The 20,096-nt window shown below is 39.5% G+C and overlaps 5 protein-coding genes across 7 annotated transcripts; 4 read left to right on the forward strand and 1 right to left on the reverse strand.

Annotated features, from left to right (window-relative positions):
- The first annotated feature begins 44 nt into the window (after positions 1 to 44).
- LOC124190723 (probable ATP-dependent RNA helicase DDX23) lies at positions 45 to 10,720 on the forward strand. Of its 3 annotated transcripts, none has more exons than XM_046583554.1 (10): positions 45 to 255; positions 7,677 to 7,974; positions 8,033 to 8,318; positions 8,388 to 8,654; positions 8,722 to 8,983; positions 9,048 to 9,173; positions 9,239 to 9,525; positions 9,585 to 9,824; positions 9,893 to 10,156; positions 10,227 to 10,720. In XM_046583554.1, exons 2-10 carry the CDS (start codon positions 7,688 to 7,690, stop codon positions 10,623 to 10,625), a joined length of 2,418 nt encoding a protein of 805 aa, XP_046439510.1. In that variant the 5' UTR covers positions 45 to 255; positions 7,677 to 7,687; the 3' UTR covers positions 10,626 to 10,720. The 3 variants fall into 3 exon arrangements, with proteins under 3 accessions (XP_046439510.1, XP_046439509.1, XP_046439508.1); XM_046583553.1 differs by lacking the exon at positions 45 to 255 and adding an exon at positions 7,234 to 7,340 and having other exon boundaries at positions 7,660 to 7,974; XM_046583552.1 differs by lacking the exon at positions 45 to 255 and adding an exon at positions 7,234 to 7,340.
- On the reverse strand, positions 324 to 2,898 carry LOC124190725 (phosphoglucomutase-1-like). Its single transcript, XM_046583555.1, has 10 exons — positions 2,552 to 2,898; positions 2,213 to 2,494; positions 1,998 to 2,151; positions 1,746 to 1,936; positions 1,528 to 1,682; positions 1,360 to 1,470; positions 1,158 to 1,298; positions 910 to 1,093; positions 714 to 848; positions 324 to 645 (listed from the first exon to the last, which is right to left on the reverse strand). The coding sequence occupies exons 1-10, from the start codon at positions 2,792 to 2,794 to the stop codon at positions 556 to 558; spliced, it is 1,686 nt and encodes a 561-aa protein (XP_046439511.1). The 5' UTR covers positions 2,795 to 2,898; the 3' UTR covers positions 324 to 555.
- Positions 10,721 to 10,925: 205 nt separating the features above from the next.
- LOC124190729 lies at positions 10,926 to 12,661 on the forward strand. Its single transcript, XM_046583558.1, has 2 exons — positions 10,926 to 11,001; positions 11,204 to 12,661. Exons 1-2 carry the CDS (start codon positions 10,977 to 10,979, stop codon positions 12,424 to 12,426), a joined length of 1,248 nt encoding a protein of 415 aa, XP_046439514.1. The 5' UTR covers positions 10,926 to 10,976; the 3' UTR covers positions 12,427 to 12,661.
- A 1,249-nt stretch (positions 12,662 to 13,910) lies between these two features.
- Positions 13,911 to 16,680, forward strand: LOC124189804 (serine/threonine-protein kinase/endoribonuclease IRE2-like). Its single transcript, XM_046582275.1, has 4 exons — positions 13,911 to 14,201; positions 14,273 to 14,930; positions 15,001 to 15,429; positions 16,570 to 16,680. The coding sequence occupies exons 1-4, from the start codon at positions 13,996 to 13,998 to the stop codon at positions 16,678 to 16,680; spliced, it is 1,404 nt and encodes a 467-aa protein (XP_046438231.1). The 5' UTR covers positions 13,911 to 13,995.
- A 1,195-nt stretch (positions 16,681 to 17,875) lies between these two features.
- On the forward strand, positions 17,876 to 19,411 carry LOC124190731. The gene is made up of 2 exons (XM_046583560.1): positions 17,876 to 17,933; positions 18,024 to 19,411. Exons 1-2 carry the CDS (start codon positions 17,909 to 17,911, stop codon positions 19,223 to 19,225), a joined length of 1,227 nt encoding a protein of 408 aa, XP_046439516.1. The 5' UTR covers positions 17,876 to 17,908; the 3' UTR covers positions 19,226 to 19,411.
- The last annotated feature ends 685 nt before the right edge of the window (positions 19,412 to 20,096 follow it).

Raw genomic sequence — 20,096 nt, forward strand, 5'->3', positions numbered from 1 at the left:
CCCAGACATAAGTTGACACTTGGTCGAAATAGATTTAGGCTAGCGATAATTCAGTGCAAACAAATAAGTGTCAAAACGGATTTGTCCAAAGTATAGTTTTTTTTTCCTTTTCAAGGACAAATGTCGTATGTTAAAAGATAAGGTGCAAAGTGCCGGGAACAATTCCTATACGTACCAGTGCGTGTAGATTGGCTTCAGCGTCAGTCGTGGTGCAACTTGTACCGAAGGTCTACCTCTCAGCCGAGAGATAAATACGTACGTATGATCTGAATTAGGTTTTCCCTATCATCACATCGGGACTAGTATAGACAGTTCACGCAGTATCACAAAGATTGCCTGTTTTATTAGACAAAGCAGCTAGCCACTCGGCAAATATTAAATTTTAATGATAACAGGAGAGATTCCAATTTCAACAACAACAACAACACTTTCTATAGACTATTAATTCATATCTTACCCAAAATCCAACACGAAACAAACAAAAACTAGAGCGCTGACTAAGAATAACTGCAGCTCGATTGCTCGGCAAGTTGTTGATTAAAAACGGCGTTATTATTACGTAATAACTGTGGGCTCGTCTCTGCCGGTCAGCTCCCGCAACTTGGAAATTCGAAGCGCGATCTGAACAAGTGGTTTCAACATGACCTAAATTCAATACGGCATTTATCTTTAAAAGCTTCAGGGTTACATCAATCAATGTCAATATGGTATACCTGGGCGTCAAGCAGATATTTATCAGCATCGGACTCGTAGCTATCGATGTAAAGGCGGACAGTAGCCCCTGAGCTTCCAGTGCCGCTCAGGCGAATGACAATACGCGATCCATCTTGGAAAATGATCCGCAATCCCTTTAGGATCAAAATGAATTAATACTGACATTTTTATTTCCGTTAAAGACATTTGTAGTACCTGTTTGGAGGAGAGGCTACCATCGATGGGATCGGTATAAGAAAAGTTATCGGCCAGGGCCACCGTAAAAGATTTGCCATCGAATTCGTGAACAGAACCGATGAACGAGGGTTCGTTCATGAGTGCCTCAAGGTCGGCCATCATTTTGTTGCAGGGCTCGGAATCACAATTTTCGTAATCGTATCTAAAAGGTCAATTCAATGTCATAAGTAACGTTACATAAATGTGTTACGTAACCTCTAATTCACCTCGTGAAGAAGTTTCGCCCGTACAAAGTCCAGTGGTCTTTTAGAATTTGTTCGACTGTTTGTTTCCTGGTGGCCAGAATAGACAACCAGGCAAGAACCGCCCATATTCCATCTTTTTCTCGAATATGATCTGAGCCAGTTCTATTAAAATTGCAGATATGAAATATTTTCATAAATAAAATTCGAATGTACTAAAATTTACCCAAAACTTTCTTCGCCGCAAAGCGACAGTTGTCCGGCATCCATCAGATTGCCAAAGTATTTCCAGCCGGTGGGGACTTCGTAGATACTTTTCTGCAATTTGACGGCAACCCTAATAAAAAATTATTTAGTTAAAACAAATTCAGTGGTCCAATAATGTAATTAATACCTATCGACAGCGGCACCAGTAGGCATGCTTCTGGCAAATCCTCTAACTCCAGTTTTACGGAAGTAAGGAATACAATCCATATTGTTGGCGATGACTGCTAAAGAGTCGGAAGGGGTGACGAAGAAGGCTTTCTCACCCAAAATCATGTTTCGATCCTTCATTTAAATACACACATTGAAATATTGAGTTAAGTTTAAGAGTTAATGAAAGTTAATTACTCCATCTCCATCAAAAGCGGCTCCAAGTCCGAAATCGCCTTCTTTCATAGCTTGAACCAAGTCGGCGGCGTAAGTAAGATTCGGGTCAGGATGATGTCCTCCAAAATCTTCCAGGGGAATAACATTTACGACACTTTGTGCGCTAGCTCCAAGCTCTTCGCAAAATATGCGGCTGACATAAGGACCGGTCACTAAAAAAACAGTGGTCAGCCAAATGGTGTCGTATTTAAAGACTTTTTCAAAGATCAATACCTCCGTGCATTGAATTGATCAACACTTTCAGAGGGGTTTGACCTGTTCCACAAATAAGGTTTTTGATAGAACCAAAATCAAAGATTTCTTTCATCAACTCCAAATAATCGTTGACAGAGTCTACGACTTCAACTGTAAATGGGTGGCCTTCAATCTACAAAGAGTGGAACATGGTATGAAATTTTGAATGACATCACTAATTTTAGCTTTCTTACATCAAATTGCTGAGTTCCAATGGTCTTAATATCACATTTCAGGTCTGGTACTGTAGAATATTCCTTGATTCCAGTAGAAAGCTCATAGATTTTGTTGGTTACACCATCAGGTGCAGGCCCACCGTTGGAGGTGTTAAACTTGATGCCGAAATCGGCATCAGGACCACCTGGATTGTGACTGGCAGTGAGCAAAATTCCACCGTTGGTCTTATACTTGCGAATCATGCAAGAGACTGCAGGAGTAGAAAGAATTCCGTTCTGCCCAACAATCAGCTTGGATACCTGTAATGACATCACATTAGAACCATATTTTTAAAACGGAATAACAAGGATCTGTACCTTATTGGCAGCACAAATGCGGACAATGATCTCGACTGCTTGGTGCAAGAAATATCGTCCATCTCCACCAAGTACCAGAGTCGAACCGGTTAGAGCCTCACCAAGTCCTCCAGTTAACAACGACTGAATAAAATTTTCCGTGTAATGTGGCTGAGAAAATACTTTAACCGCTTTTCTTAGGCCGCTAGTGCCAGGTTTTTGGCCTTCAAATGGCGTTGTAGGTACTTTTATTGGACTCAACATCTTAGTTTTTCTCCCGTAGTTACAGCACAAGAGACTGAGACTAGAACTTTTTGACGGACAAGTCAATGATACGTCGTCTGTTTTGACCTTGTACGTGTTTGCGGTCGCACTGTTGGAAATGGAACTCTTGTTGGCGGTGTCGACCGTTCAACTTCCAAGATTGAGATAAGAGATGACACCTTTGTTGTTGCTAGTTCGTCCTTATATTTCACACTGCCGTATAATACAGCATTTTGGTATTTCAATAGTTGGTTTAGGGTTGAGTAGGGTAGGGAACAATAGATTGAATGGGAAGAGAGGGTAAAATTGGGGCCCTCTGTTGAGGTCCCTACAAATTACACAGAATTAACAATAGCAATAATGTCGATCACTGTTGGGATGCAATAAATTCCCAACACACTCCCCAGTAGAGCCCGTTCAATTGGCTCGACATCCTGATCGACTTGATATCCGTTGGATTGGAGATCTGAAAATGCGGTTGAAGATGGATGGCCTGGATTAAGAGGAGCTGTTTCGTTGACTGGCTACGGATTCAGTTAATTGTCCATTCCATTTGATTCCGATTGAGAGTTGGCTGACTCTTTGGAAGTTTGCCACCAGGATCCCATACCGATTGGTGTGTGTTGGAATCTTCTTCAATGTCCTTTAACACAAGAATATTTTTTAGTAGATGTGAAACGATTTTGTTTGGTACCTGGGTTAACGAATAAGAGAACAGCAACTGGTTGATGAGATGTTCTTCTATACTTGGTAACCTTGAGATGCGTTTAGGAGCTGGTTTTACTGGCTCCAAGCGCTTCCGTTTCATTGAGTTTTGTTGATTGGCCAATTCCGGAAGAATTGCTGCTTGACTGCACGGCGATCTGAACTTCGGAATGATTTCTTGGTTGCTTTCTACGTTTGTTGAATTGACAAATGCAGCGGCTTCTTGAGGATTTTCTTTCGAAGCTTCCTGGATTTCTGGCGACGATGATAAATTTCCAGAAGAAGAGAAGTTGGTTTGTTTAAGTTGACTCGGAAAAGAGTTAAGTGTTTCCAGCGATGCAGCTGGCCTTCCCGAGGGGAAAAAAAGAAAGGTAGGAATATCCTTTTCTTTGGAGCCGGCTGGCGGAATCCTAATAATTGAATCTTTAGTTTTTAGACAATTGAATGTGTCAGGAACTTCTGCTTGATAAGTAGGAGTTTCTTGATGACTAAGAGAGTGAGGAGCTTCTGCCGGATTGGCTGGAGCTTTTTGAAGATTGAGAGTACCAGGAGCTTCTGCCGGAGTAGCTGGAGCTTCTAGAATAATGAGAGGACGAGGAGCTTCTGCCGGAGTAGCTGGAGCTTCTTGAATAATGAGTGTGCAAGCAGTTTTTTCGTTGCTAGAGGAGCTCAAGAGATTTTTGGACTCCACTGCATCTACACCATCTAAGTTTGCAAATTTGAGGTTAGTTGCTTTCAGCTCGTCTTCAAACCTTTTTTCGTCTTTGTTTCCACTGGATTTGACCGGAATATCTGAGATTGATAGCCCTTTTTTTGGTCGTTGTTGGAGACTGGCTGTTCCAGGCTCCTTTTCCATCGGGACTTCTTTTGACTGGGCTGATTTGACGTTTTGGTCGCTGTAGCAACTTTTCGCGTTCGATGATGGGATTTTTTCTGCTCCTTCCAGATTTGCTGAGTTTTCTAACTTTGAAACAAAGGAATTATTTTCTTTTATTTCGTTCCTTTCAAACCTTTTTTTGTCGGGATATCCGTCTGGCCCATCCGGAGAATCCGAGAGTGAGTCTCCTTTTTTCGGTGGGTGAGGGAGACTGGCCGTTCCAGTCTCTTTTTCTTCCGTCTGGATATTTTCTTTTGACTGGTATGAAGGGGTGTTTTGAAAACTACAGCTTGTTGTCGTAAGCGACGACACTTCTAGTGGAGTTGGGTTTGGCACTAATACTGCTGCAAATTGAGATGTTGAGAGGGTTTTGAGAATTGACTCTATTACTGGATTTGTTTGAGAAGCTGGCTCCTGAGAAGCTGTTGGTGATAAGTTGACATCTCCTGGAGCGACGGGCACTGAAAAGGCTGTTGAGATGGCTGCGATCACCTGACTGATTATGTCCCGATTGAGTTGTGCTTGGGTTGCTGCCTGGTTTGCTGCCTGGGTTGCTGCCTGATGTTGGAGAATTTGGAGCATTCTTTCTCTGTCCTTCTCCCATTCTTCGTCATCTGCTTCCTTTTCGAGTTTGTCTAACCATTCTCTTCGTTTTTTCTTTAAGATGTGAATTTTGGCGACAATAACATCGTCCATTGTTTGGTACATGGTGTCGATGTCTGCATTGATCTCTTCTTGGTCTTCGCCTTCTTTGTACATTTCAGCCTGGACCCTTTTTGAGAATATCTCATAAGTTTTGTAGAATCCATCTAGCTTTTTTTCTAATTTTTCGACTTCGATAAACGCTTCCAACGTCATTTCTGTTGATTTGTACGTTTCGACGAGGTTAATGATACGGGTGATATGCTTTTTAATTAAAGTTCTTGCGTAATTTGGAGCCATTGTGAGTTGGAGGTGGCTCCTAAGGAGCTGCTGAGAGTACGAAAAGAAGATAATTAGTTTAAATTAATGTTTTGATTAAGTTGATTAGCCTTTTTGTTTGTTGTTCTGCTCGGTCTTCGGAGATTCGTGGTGCCGAATTAAATTCTGCTGTCTTTTCCACTTTCTTTGAATTCCTTTATGTGAAGATATCTGCAAAAACTGAATGATTTTGGAGCTAGGGTAATTTTCTAGCTCCTTACAATCCCACAAACGGCATAATAACAATTTTTAGGAAAGAGAATTTAAAGAGTTTTTGCCGCAAGACGGCGGTTTCTAATTCCCAATTTTGTGCTCAGAGGGCGCTTTGTGCCTTCTCAGAAAAAGAGAAAGATTTCCCTTTAAGCAAACAAAAAATGCAAGAGCGTAAGAGCGCGAGATTTGTTTCGAAATGGCGGAAGGCCTTTGTAAATAGAGAGAGAGAAAAAAAATTCAAGTTTTAATCACCCTAAGGCGCACACGAGGCGAACGCGTTGAAAGGGTAGAGAATTTTCCCGCGTTTTTTCCAGTTTAAAGGGGAAACCGGCCTAGCCCCCCAAAAAAGAGAATATTTTTCTGTCGTATTTAGAGAGATCGTTGTGCCTTCTGAGACAGAGAGAGATTTACCCAAATGATTGAATAACAAACAATGCAAATTAATTCAAAAAATGAGAGAGATTTGTTTTCGGGAAATGGTCTAAGGCCATAGCAAAGAGAGCGATAATTTATTTAAGTCTTTTCACCCTGGGGCTCACACGAGGCGAACTCATTGAAGGGTTAGAGAAGTTCCCGCGTTTTCCCAATCTAAGAGGTAGGGAAGCAAGCCCCCCCAAAAAAAAATTCTTGAAAGGAAAGAGATTCCCGCGTTATCCCATTTTTAAAGAACGGGCAGTGAACCCAATCAGCTGAGATTCGTTTTTACAATGCCGGGAGGCGTATCAAGAGATAGAGAGGGAATTTAACCTAAGGCTCACACGAGGTGAACACGTTAAAGAGGTAGGGAAGTTCCCAAGTTTGCCCAATCTTAGATATTGGAAAGCAATATCCCCCCAAAAAAAAAAAATTTGTTGAAAGGGAAGAGAGAATAATCAACTTAGGCGATGATAATTTACGTGACAAAAAAAGAAATCCCCCTTCAAAAATGATTTAGGAATCCTATTTTAATTTTAAGAAACTTTGAGGAAATATTTTAGCTTTAATTCAAGAGAGAGAAGAAAAATAATTTACTGTTTAGAGGGATCTATTTGCTTACTAGACCCCTGAGAACAAGTTAAACTCAGAGAGAGAGAAAAAGATTCTAATAAATGACTGACCTGCCATAATTAAACACAATTTTCTTTGATAAATGGCGGCAATGATTAAGCAAAAGGAGATAACGAGAGAAAGATTTGAGTGTGATAGAGCGAAACTAACTTAACACTGGTTGGAGAAAACTCCAGTTCGAAGGACCATGTTGGAAATGGAACTCTTGTTGGCGGTGTCGACCGTTCAACTTCCAAGATTGAGATAAGAGATGACACCTTTGTTGTTGCTAGTTCGTCCTTATATTTCACACTGCCGTATAATACAGCATTTTGGTATTTCAATAGTTGGTTTAGGGTTGAGTAGGGTAGGGAACAATAGATTGAATGGGAAGAGAGGGTAAAATTGGGGCCCTCTGTTGAGGTCCCTACAAATTACACAGAATTAACAATAGCAATAATGTCGATCACTGTTGGGATGCAATAAATTCCCAACACGCACGACAATTTCACGTCCGCCAATTTTCATCAAGATAATAACTGATGTATTTTTCTTATCAATTTTTAAAAATTCTACGTTAAATATTTTTCCAACAAAATGAAAATAAGCTGCAGTATTTTTTTCGAATTAATCCAGTCTGGCATCGTGACGTTGTTTAAACGCTTTTGTCGTCTGCTACACATTGATGATGCGGTGGTCTTGACAAAAAGTGCGAAGTTTCTTATGTGATAGCTCATTTCGGATATTATTAAAGGAAAACAAAAGGTAATTAGACGTGAAAAAATTACTAGCAAAACTATAAATGTTCTTGCAACGTGTTTTTACTATTGGGGTGACATTAAAATACCTCATGTTTGATTTAATCGCCAAAAGCTTCTAGAACATAGTCTTCAACTTTGTGAACCATTGGGGCCTATTTTGTTTAGAAAATAACTTGATTGAAGTTTTTAAATTCTTGTCACTAAATTCGTTTTACATGCTGTAGTATATTCAAACTAGATAGGGAAAATTAATTGATTGACACTTAAGGATCTGTAGTTTAACAGTTTATTATCATCTTTTTCGTTTCACCTGTTTAAAACAGCTGTTGATTATTTACAGAATAATCAGAAATGGTCAACGAGGATCGAAGAGACGTTCGCGACGACCGAGATCGCCGCAATAAAGATAGAGAAGGTGATCGAGAGCGAGAAAACAAAGATCGCGAGCGAGAACGTGACAACAAAGATCGTGAAAGGGATCGAGATAACAACAAAGATCGTGACCGTGGCAATAATCGAGACAACAAAGATCTTGCCAGAGATCGTGATCGTGAGAGAAGAGAACGCGAAAGGAAAAGATCACGCAGTCGCTCTCGTAGCCGTGATCGAACAGCAAGACGACGTAGATCCAGATCCAGGTAATGAAATTAACCTTAATTATATTTGTCCATTGATTCATTTGTTTTTGTTAATTAGGTCACCAAGGGACCGTCGAGATCGTAAAGATGTGAAAACCGAACAAGATGCAAAAGACCAGGAAGCAAGTGAAGAAAACACTGAACAGCAAGCGATTAAAAAGGAGCCCCTGTCGCTGGAAGAATTGCTGGCCAAAAAGAAAGCCGAAGAAGAGGAAAAGAGCAAACCCAAGTTTCTCACGAAAGAAGAACGTGCAGCCGAAGCTATGCGAAAGCGACAGGAGGAAGTTGAAAATCTACGCAAACAGCAAGAAGAGGAAAGATCAAAACGGAATGCCTTTTTTCAGGTTTGTATTCATATCCTACATTATTTGTTATTTTAGATTTAACACGACATCTTTTAAAATTGATTTTAGGCGGCTAAAGAGACCAACAGGGAACCAGAACGCGATCGTCGACGTGATCGAGAAAGGGAGCGCGAAAAGGAGACCAAAGATCGTAAAGATGGTGAAACAGACCGCGATAAGCAAAAGGAGATGGATGCCATCAAGGATCGTTACCTGGGCATGGCCAAGAAAAAGCGACGTGTCCGCAGGCTGAACGAACGTAAATTCGTTTTCGAATGGGATGCGGCAGAAGACACTGCCGTCGACTACAACCCAATCTACAAGGAAAGACATCAGGTAAGAAGACCCTTGATATAAATTTTAAAAGGTGAAATTCTAACGTTTTCTTTATTTTGTTGATTAGGTCCAATTTTACGGTCGTGGTCATGTGGCCGGAATTGACATCAAAGCCCAGAAGAAAGACCAGTCGAAATTCTATGGTGACATGTTGGACAAACGCCGGACAGACACTGAAAAGGCCCAGGAGAAGGTCCGTTTGAAGAAGGAACAAAGACGAGAAGACAAGCAGAAATGGGACGACCGTCACTGGCAAGAGAAAAAGGTCGAAGAAATGACTGAGCGTGATTGGCGTATCTTCCGAGAAGATTACAACATCACCATTAAAGGTATGTTACCTAAACTTGTTGATTAATTAATATGTTTAACTTAATGTCTTTTGGTTTTTTTAAGGTGGCAAAATTCCTAATCCGTACCGTTCGTGGGCTGATTCTGATCTCAACAAGGAAACTTTGGAGATTATCGAAAAAGTTGGATACATTGATCCTACTCCCATCCAGCGTCAAGCCATTCCCATTGGTACGTTGCCAATAATTACTTATCTGTTTGAAAAAGTAAACTTATTTCACGTGAATTTTTTTCAGGATTAAAGAACCGAGATATTATCGGTGTGGCTGAAACAGGATCAGGAAAAACCGCCGCATTCTTAATCCCCTTACTCGTATGGATTCAGTCGCTTCCCAAGAACGTCCGCCTGGGTGACGATGATTCGGGACCCTACGCCATCATTTTGGCTCCTACTCGTGAGTTGGCTCAGCAGATCGAAGAAGAATGCATCAAATTCGGTCAGCATTTGGGCATCCGAACGGTTGCCGTCATCGGTGGTCTATCCAGGGAGGAGCAAGGCTTCAGACTGCGAATGGGTTGCGAGGTAATTTCTCTTATCCTATCCCAGTTTATTCATTTCATTGACTTTTTTACTTTTAACAGATCGTGATTGCCACTCCCGGTCGTCTGATTGACGTTTTGGAGAACAGATACTTGGTGCTGTCACAGTGCACGTACATTGTGCTGGACGAAGCTGATCGCATGATTGACATGGGTTTCGAACCCGACGTGCAAAAGATTCTGGAACACATGCCAGTCACAAATCAGAAGCCGGACAACGACGACGCTGAAGACGAGCAAAAGCTGATGGCCAATTTCAATTCCAAGAATAAATTCCGACAGGTATTGGTTTGGTTAATTCTAAACGTCAGACTGGTTTATTTACCTCATTTTTTATTTCCTTTTTGCAGACTGTTATGTTTACGGCAACCATGCCTTCGGCGGTGGAGCGATTGGCTCGAACTTACCTGAGACGTCCGGCTGTGGTCTACATCGGCTCGGCCGGCAAACCTGTGGAACGGACGGAGCAAATCGTCTACATGGTTGAAGAGAACGCCAAGCGCAACAAGTTGATGGAAATTCTGCGCCGCGGAAAACTCGAACCTCCCATCATCATTTTCGTCAACCAAAAGAAGGGAGCAGATGTACTGGCCAAGGGCCTGGAGAAATTTGGCGTAAGGCATTTTAATTTAAAAATTTTGTCTAGTTGAATTCATTTAAGGTGTTTATTTATTCTTTCGACAGTTCAATGCTTGTACTCTGCACGGTGGTAAGGGTCAGGAGCAGCGTGAATTTGCCCTTTCCAACTTGAAGTCAGGAGCCAAGGATATCCTGGTGGCCACAGACGTTGCCGGCCGTGGTATCGACATTAAGGATGTCTCGTTGGTCATCAACTACGACATGGCCAAAACGATCGAGGATTACACGCATCGTATCGGTCGTACCGGGCGAGCCGGCAAGCATGGAACAGCCATCTCCTTCTGTACCAAGGATGATTCGCCACTCTTTTACGACTTGAAGGCTCTTCTTCTATCCAGTCCCGTGTCGACGTGTCCTCCGGAATTGGCCAACCATCCAGACGCTCAACACAAACCCGGAACTGTTGTCCAGCGCAGACGAAAAGACGAGAAGATTTTCGCTTAGATTTTCTTTTAGTTTATGTCTCGTCGTGCGTTCAACTCCATTTTTAATGATTCTGAATTTTCCTTGAAAATAAAATAAAATCATTTCTGCTCCAACATGAATTTTATTTCTATTTTTGCAGCGATTTTGAGCATGACTTATGAAGGGGGTCACTTTAAGAGGTTTATGGAAAAGGTTTCGGAGAAATAGAGTACGGAAGTGATTGTCAAACGTCGATGAAAAGAGGGAGCCTCATTCACAAGAATTCAGCGTCGTACAATAATCGTCAAGATAAGTACAGTTGTATTCAAGCAGTTAAGCCTTAACAACAATAGTAGAAGTTATTCACTCTTTGTCCATGTCTAGGAGAAGATGGCCTCTGCTAATCTAACCAACGGTAAGTTACAATTTCAAAATCTTAAAAGAGAATAGAGGCGCGAGAGTTTAGAGAGATTGCACGATTGTATTGCTTAACTAAATTGTTGAATTGTTATTGTTGAAAAGAAACAATAACTAGCCTAATATTTTAATCAATTAATTAGGATAGGAAAGTTCAAGTCTTATAATTCTTAGTTTTATTTCATTATTGAACTTTGCAGACAACGACGATTTTAGAAAACGGGAAATCGATGACGTAACAGACTGGAGTGAAGTTATTACTGCGGCAACCAAGATCATTGCTTTCATGGGCAAATTGTCGATTGCCAGAAATCGAGTACCTAGTTTCCAAATCGACCAGAGCGACCAAAAGAAGATCCCTTTAATTCAAGATCCGGAGAGTTTCCGGATGGCATTATTTCAAATCTACGCGGATTCCTTTGAAGCCATCACGAAAGCGCACATCGACATGTTAAGGATTCAGTTGAAGACGGGACAGGTGCCTCGCTACTACGCAAATTACATGGAATATCTGAAAAATGACGATAGAAAAGCCACGAAGAAATCAATTCGCAGACGCTTGGATAGAATCAAACAAGACATTGACGACGGAGCGACAATTTCAAAAGAAGTTTGCGATTCTTTTGACAAATTAAGTCAGCTGATTGGACAAGTAATCGAAGCCTTAATGACAAGCCTGGACGTCAAGAGAAAAGAGATTACAGACGAGATTGGAGATGAAACTACAAGGAAACAGCAGGAAAACATCTACAAGTTACGGAAGAAACTTGAAGCAGCGGAAGAAAATGTAAAAGAAAAAAGAAAAGATTTGGACGACATCGGCAAATCAAAGTTGGGTATTAGGCATTCGTTTTTTCGCCATGAGCCTGCAGAAGAATCGCTTGAATATGCACGGAAAATGTTGGAAGACGGCGAAAATAAATTGAAGAACATCAGGGAAAAAGTTCAGAAAGAACTCGAAAGAATTTCCAATGAAAATATTCAAAATTTGAAACATGTCCGAGGTGATGTAGACAAAGCCTTGGACCATAACGAAATGCTTCAAATTCTCAATGATGGTTTGAATTACCTCGGCCAGTACCATGACAAATGGTCGGGCATGCATCGTTATTTTATTCAAATGAGCAATGACTTGACTAAAGCATTACTAACTGACTTTTCAGCCGAAACAGTTGAGGAGAATGCAATTGAAGAATTGGAAAACTCCCTTCAAATGACGTCAGATTTCTGCGCCAAGATGCATCACTCCGCCATAATGCACGCCAAAGTTTTCGACAAGTACATCATATTATTAGAAATGCAACCAATAATGCTTTGTATTCCCCACGGTGAAATTGAGGAAGCTCAAATGAGGTGGCAATCGTCTTGGGAGGAAGCGTCTAATGGCATTAAGGAAATGTTAAAAAAGGACGCAACACTATAGGAATAGAAATACTTAAATTCTAGCATTAGGAAATGCCAATAATTAGTTTGTTTCCAGTCCCATTTCAGCCCTCCGGAATTGTCCATCCAGCCAACAAAGAGACTCTCAACACAAACTTTGTCCAGCGCAGACGAGAATAAGATTTTCGCTTACATTTCCTACTTTAATTGTCTCATATGTCGTTTTCCATTTCTTATGATTAACAAAGAAAATAAAATCAGTTTTGTTCTAACACGAATTCTATGATCTGCATCGATTTTTGTACATGTACAGGGGATACTTTACGTTCTATTAGTCAATACTACCTATACTGTCACCTATCAAACGGTATAGATAATTCATTACGAGCTTTAGCAAAGATGGCAGAGCGGGTAGAGCGAAAAACACTAAAAAGGTTAACGTTGAATTGTCTAACATGATCATTTCAATTAAGCTTCTATCTTTCTGTGGCGATACTCGAATGAAAATTCGCAATTGCAAAAGGCGAAGATTCCAGCTGCAAATGTGTAGTCGTAACCAATTCAAAAATTCAGTCAAACTATCATAAATTTCAAAAAAAAAGGAATACTAATAATTTCGAATGGTCGGCACAGACAGAGTAATACACAACCAAATGAATGAGATAAAAATGGCCGCACCTTTCACGATAGCAAAGAAAAAAGATTCGCAGCAGTGTTGAAGAAATAATTATTTAATCTCAAGTAATTATCATCCCGAGTGACAAAATGTGTTTATGGACACCAATCCAGCTGGATCACAACTGCGCAGTCCATTCGTTTATCAACGTCAACGATTTTATCTTTCGTCAACATTTTATTAAGGATACAACGCTTTACCCGTGTTGTGTCGGAATGACGACAAAGATATCTCACAAACCGCCAGAATAACTCTAGAAGATTTGCAGTACCCGTAAGATGAAGTAATGGCCGCAATTGAGTTTTAATTCAGGCGTTACTAACCTAAGTCTGACTTTACGGGGAAATTTCACTGGATTGGATAATCCAGTGAAATTGTACGTTGGATGAGATTGCATGGATGGATGGCGTCGTGGATAAATTATCGGAGATTTGGATTTGGAGAAAACTTTGGCTAATTGAGTATTAGTTTGAAAAATTATCATTTTTTTTTCAAAGCGTCATAAGGCATGACTGGTACATCAAATAAAATTCATAAAATAAAAACTCCACATTTGTTGTCTAATTCATTGCCGTTAAATTTTTATGTCAATTGTTTCAACAACAATAATAGATATATAACATTTTAAAAGGGAATGCTAGCTGGTTTACAATGTCAGAATTCAAATACAAAAATGTTGTATTTTACTTAACATTGCAAAGTTAAGCGATTTCAAAATAGATAAAGATATGAAGGTGGCTTCAAAACAGCCTATGTACCCATGACTATATGCGCTTATCAAGTTATCATTTTAAAAAACAGATAAAATAGCCTACTTTTATCACTACATTTTAAATTTACTGGTGCTACAGATACTGTTGTTGAGCTTGATACAGTTGAGCGAAAGTAATACCTTTATTTAAGTGTTTTAGGCAAGTTAATTCATTTTTTAGCATGCTTACCTTTGATCGTCAAAAGATATTAGGGGTAGGAGGCTTTGGTACTGTTTATCAAGGGGTTTGGGGTGAAACGAAAGTTGCCGTCAAACGAATTTTGATTAAGGACGCTGCAAGCAACGAACAAGAAGAGAAGGCCCTGAAAATGTTACATCACACCAACGTCATCAAATTATTTCACGTGGAAGAGGACCAAGACTTCAAGTATTTCAAAAATCAAACAGTTTTCAAATTAGAATTCTTAAAAATTTTTTCGAAAATAATTTTGTTTATAGAAGTTTCGCCCTTGAATTGTGTGATGCCTCGTTAGATAGACTGTTTCTCAATGAAAATGACCAGAGAAAATATCGCGGCCCAATGCCACCAGAAACAGAAGTTCTTCTCCAGTTGGCTAAAGGACTCGAGTACATTCATCAAAGGGGATTAGTCCATCGTGACATCAAGCCACAGAACGTGCTGATCAGCTCGGATTCTACAACCCGACGAGTGGTGATGAAGTGGGCGGATTTTGGTTTAAGTAAACAAGTCAACGAAAGGGGAACTTTTACAATGAGTGGTGTTAGAGGAACATACGATTATTTTGCACCGGAAATATTGAAATTACTGGACGAGGACAGTTCTACTGGGAAAGAAGTTCAGAAAAGAGGGACCGTCAAGAGCGATGTATTCGCAGAAGGACTCGTCTTTGGCTATTTCATTTCAGGAGGGATTCATCCCTTTGGTTCCCCAAGTTATGAAATTGGAAAGAACGTACGAACAAACAAACCAGTCAATCTTCCCAGTAAGTTGAGTCAAAGCCTATTACAAAAATTATTCGGTGTAGAAACCGACAATATTCGTAATACAATCACAAGAATGTTAGAAAAAGAACCAAAAAATCGAATTACTTCGTCTGATGTCGTTAATCGACTCTTATCCCACCTTATCCCAAAGGTAAGAAAAAATTTTCGCGAAAACGTTTTCTCAACTATTGTTCTGCATTAACAAGTTTTTTTCCTTTCAGAATTCACAGCAGATGTTCATTTTAATTGCAAAGGGGAACCCAAGCGTGGAGGAAATAGGAAAACTGATTCAAGAAGGTGTGGACCTTAACGTCGAAGATGAAAATGGATTGACACCGCTATTGCGCTTAGTAGAAAACGAAAAGATAAGTGAAAATATCGTAGAAATAGTTAGTCTGTTGATCAAACACGGAGCCAACGTCAATTCACTTGACAGCAACGGCGAAAATGCTCTCTTTTTGTGGTGCAAAAATCGTGAACAACATCAAAACAAAAGTTTTTTGGCAATCCTCAATCTCTTCGTTGCAAATGGGATTGATATCAATTGCAAAAATATGTACGGACATAACGCTCTCACCTTACTTTGCAAACATTATGAAAACGAAAATTTGATTGAAATAATTCGACTTTTCATTCAAAAGGGAATCGAAGTTAATTGCAAAAGAAAAATCGGATTGAATGCTCTCATAATATTGTGCACAAATTATAAAAACAGAAATTTAATCGACATTATTCGACTTTTGATTGAAAAGGAGATTGATGTCAACTGCAAAAACTATTACGGAGATAATGCTCTCACCTTACTGTGCGCAAGATACAAAAATGAAAATTTAATTGACATTATTCGACTTTTAATTGAAAATGGGATCGATGTCAATTGCAAAAACATTGACGGAGATAATGCTCTCACTACATTGTGCAGAAATTATGGGAAAGGAAATTTAATTGACATTATCCGACTTTTAATTGAAAATGGGATTGATATCAATTGCAAAAACAAATACAGAGATAATGCTCTCATTATATTGTGCACAACTTGTCAAAACAAAGATGGAATACTTTCCTTCATTTTTTGTATTAGACACAGAAATCTAATTGACATTATTCGACTTTTAATTGAAAATGGGATCGATGTCAATTGCACAACCAACAACGGAAATAATGCTCTCACCTTACTGTGCGAAAGATACAAAAATGAAAATTTAATTGACATTATTCGACTATTCATTGAAAATGGGATCGATGTCAATTTCAAAACCAACAACGGAGAAAATGCTCTCACTAAATTGTGCTCAAATTATGAAAACGAAAATTTAATTGACATTATTCGACTTTTAATTGAAAATGGGATCGACATCAATTGCAGAACCAACGAATGGGGAGATAATGCTCTCACTAAATTGTGCAGCAGTTATAAAAATGAAAATCTAATTGACATTATTCGACTTTTCATTGAAAAAGGGATCGACATCAATTGCAAAGACAAAATCGGATATAATGCTCTCACTACATTGTGCAGCAGTTATAAAAATGAAAATCTAATTGACATTATTCGACTTTTCATTGAAAATGGGATCGACATCAATTGCAAAGCCAATGTAGGAGATAATGCTCTCACATCATTGTGCTACTCTTACAAAAAAGAAAATATAATTGACATTATCCGACTTTTTATTGAAAATGGGATCGATATCAATTGCAAAAACAAAGACGGACATAATGCTCTCACCTTATTGTCCATAAAGTACAAAAATGGAAATTTAATTGACATTATAAAATTTTTAATCAAGAGTGGATTCAAAGTGACTAAAGAAACGCGTGACTACATCAAGAGAAATTATGAAGAAAAAAACCGCAAAGAAATCTTGCAATTACTTCGTGTTAAACAACATCCAGATTAACCAGAAAACTATAACGAATTGTGTCTGAATAACGTTGGGTACTGTGCTCTTAATTTTTTGGCAATTTGTAATATACTGCCATGTCATTTAGTATTCATTTTGTCGTACAAATTTGTTTTGGTATAAACTTTTCCCCCTTAGAAAGTGGTTAACAAACAGTTGTAATCAATTAAACTCCATATTGTTAACTAAATAAGCAGCTTTATTCTACCTCATTATTAACCAATCACACAATACAAAATATGACTTTAATGAGTCTTGACAACATGCTGTTTGTTCCAGTCGGTCCCAGTAATTCTTCAGTTTGTCTTATTGCAGCCTCTTAAAAAGGAAGTGATGAAACGCCTGCACTAATACCCTAATATTACGTATTTTGTTGGTTTCGAATCTTTCGTCATCATGGACAACCCAATCATCGCCATCTATCCTATTAGCCTCGTTTATTTACTTTGGCAATAATAAAAGAATCAAAAGCCTGACGGCCGTGTACTGTCGACGGTTGGACCAATTACTTGATTGACAGACACGACACTCTCCGACTGATGGCAAAGGTTTTCAAAAAAGAGAAAAGTGCGGGCACAACTCTCCCGCGTTCTTCGGCGTCGAAATGGAGCGGGCGGATCATTGGATTTCTCTTCTCGGTACCTCTCTCCTACTTCTTTATCTTTCACTCCTTGCTGCGTCTCATGTTCCCTGACAAATTTCCTGATACCCCCTATAGCTTCGCTTCAGAATGCGTATAATCAATAGCAAGAGAGCAAGAGCATTAGTAGTAGGCGGTAGTACATCGGCTTTGTGAGGGGGTCGTACGAGCCGAATTGATGAGTAGAGAAGATTACCCGTATGAAGTAATGGACACAAATCACACAATTGAGTTTTCACTCAGGCAATAACCCCGTTTTTTTCCCCAAAAGCGTCGTAAGGCTGACTGATGTACATAAATTAAAAATCATCAAATAAAAACACCGCACTTGTTATCTAATTCATTGCTGTTATGGTTTTCTGCCAACTTTTCCAAATCGAAGCAGCGGGTTGCTTTATTAAGCGATTCGCGGAAGAAAAGTGCTGCAGGAAATTGCCAAACGTCGGCGAAAAATAGAAAGGCTTATTAACAGGAATTCAGCGTCGCATAGTCGTTAAGATAAAGCCTCAACCTTCAACCAAATACGACCAAAAAGAAGCCTATATACATTCTTCATTCTTCGTCTATACGTTGACTGAGGAGAAGATGGCTACTGCAAATCTAACCAGCCGTAAGTAACAACTTCAAAACTAACTACGGAATAAAATGTTGTTTTGGGTGAAATTTGTTTTGATTCTAATTTCATTTATAATTGTAATAGTTGCAAGTAACGTCGACCTCAGAAAAGATGAAATCGATGACGATGTCATCTTAGCCAACATTAGTAAGATTCATGCTACGGCTCTCAAGTACATTTCTGCCATAAAAGAGCTGGCTAATTCGGCACTTCGAGTGCCTGATTTCAAAATTGACCAGATCGACAAGGAGGACATCCCATCAATTAAACAGCCGGGGAGTTTCCGCACAACTTTGATGCAAATTTACGACGAATCCACCTCAATCTTTGCAAAAGCGCACGTAAACATGTACAAGATTGAGATGAAGATGGAAGAGGTGACTGATAACGTGACGGATTGCAAGGGATACTTGAAAACAGAAGAAAAGGATTTATTACGCAGACGACTGGATAAAATCAAACAAGCGGCTGACGATGTCGCAGCACTTTTAAAAGAAGTTTGCGATGCTTTTCATTCATTTGGGAATCTAATTCAACAGGTAATCGAAGCCCTAATGAAAAGCGAGCACGTCATTACGAAGACTATTACGGACAAGATTGAGGGGATGATTGAGGAAGCGATTAAAAGCGAAGAAGAAGCCAAACAGAAAAAGGAAGACGAGTTCCAGCAGGAAATTGAAGAAGCTGAGAGAAATGTGAGCGAAAAAAAGAGATACTGGGAAGACACTTGGAAATCCAAGTTGGGCGCTTGGCTGGCATTTCTCGTCCACGAGTTCCAAGAAGAATCGCTTGAACATGCCCGTCAAATGTTGGACGAAGCCAAAGACGAATTGAAGAGAACCAAAGAAAAGGTATCAGCCCGTAATAGAGACAAAATCTCAAATGAAATAATTCAAATCAGTTGGAAAGATGTGCGAGTTGATGTTAAGAAAACTTTGGACAGAAATGAAACGCTCGCAATCCTTGAAGATGATTTGAAATACATCGTGCAGTTACATATTGCATGTTTGTGCATGCATCGTCATTTTGATACAACAAGAATTTATTTTGACGTGGTGACATGTCCAAGGATAACTGACTTTTCAGCCGAAATTGAAAGTGTAGAGAGAAATGCCATTCCAATTGAAGAACTGGAAGAGTCACTTCAACTGACATTAAAATCCAGCGCCAAGACGCATCACTCCGCTAAAATGTACGTTCAAGTTAGCGACAATCATCTGCGTGAAGATGAAGCGTCTAATGACATTAAGGAAATGATTACGGCTGCCAAAGGCGATCTATGTTAAATGGAGAGAAAAGTGTGAGCGCATCCCAGATGGAAACGATTGACAAATGTCAATAATTAACTTCGTTTCACTATCGACCTGCCCTCCGGAATTGGCCAAGACGCTCAAGACAAACCTGAAACTCTTGTCCAACGCAGAAGAGAATTATTTTCGCTTAGATTTCCTTTTTTCCTTAATTCCATTTTTAAGGTTCTAAACGAAGAAAATACAATCAGTTTTGCTCTGACGCAATTTTAAAAATTCTTGATCTGCTTCAATTTTCCTTGTTAGTCGCCAAAGAAAAATGTCACATTGTCTATGAAAAGATGATTTGATTGAATCAAAAAGATGTTTTTTTTTCGCAGTTTTTGCTCGTTTCACAATTCAGGTAATTTAGGAAACCAACAGCGGCTGCCATCTATCGAATTTACAAGGAAGTGCCGGTGTGGCGGCAAGTCCTTCTTGGTTCAAAGGAAAATTCACAAAATTGATTAGAAAAATGTCTAGTTTCGTTTGAAGGGTTTGAAAGTTCAAAAATTTTAGAATTCGGTTATTTACCCACAGACAAAGCTGAGATTACTAAACCGAGCCTGGACTGTAGTCGTTCTATAAATAAATTATTTAATAAACCCTAATCCTGACTGAGGCAACAGTAAACGGCTAGGAAAAACAGCTTCAGTCTCATATAGGCTCATAGCTCAGGAATAACAATCAACGCCACCCAAAAGTCAGAAAGGAAGAATAGACATTGTTTCCTACCTTTCAGCCTGGGAAATACAGCCAGGCTTCCATACACAAAGTGCTCTGTCTGCTGAAGAGTTGAATCCACCAGGAGGGAAAGCAAAAGAGTGTCCTCGTGAATACAGCCACACCTCACATGGGAGTACACGAG

This window comes from Daphnia pulex, chromosome 3 (genome assembly GCF_021134715.1).
Source record: "Daphnia pulex isolate KAP4 chromosome 3, ASM2113471v1".
Taxonomy (NCBI): Eukaryota; Metazoa; Arthropoda; class Branchiopoda; order Diplostraca; family Daphniidae; genus Daphnia; species Daphnia pulex.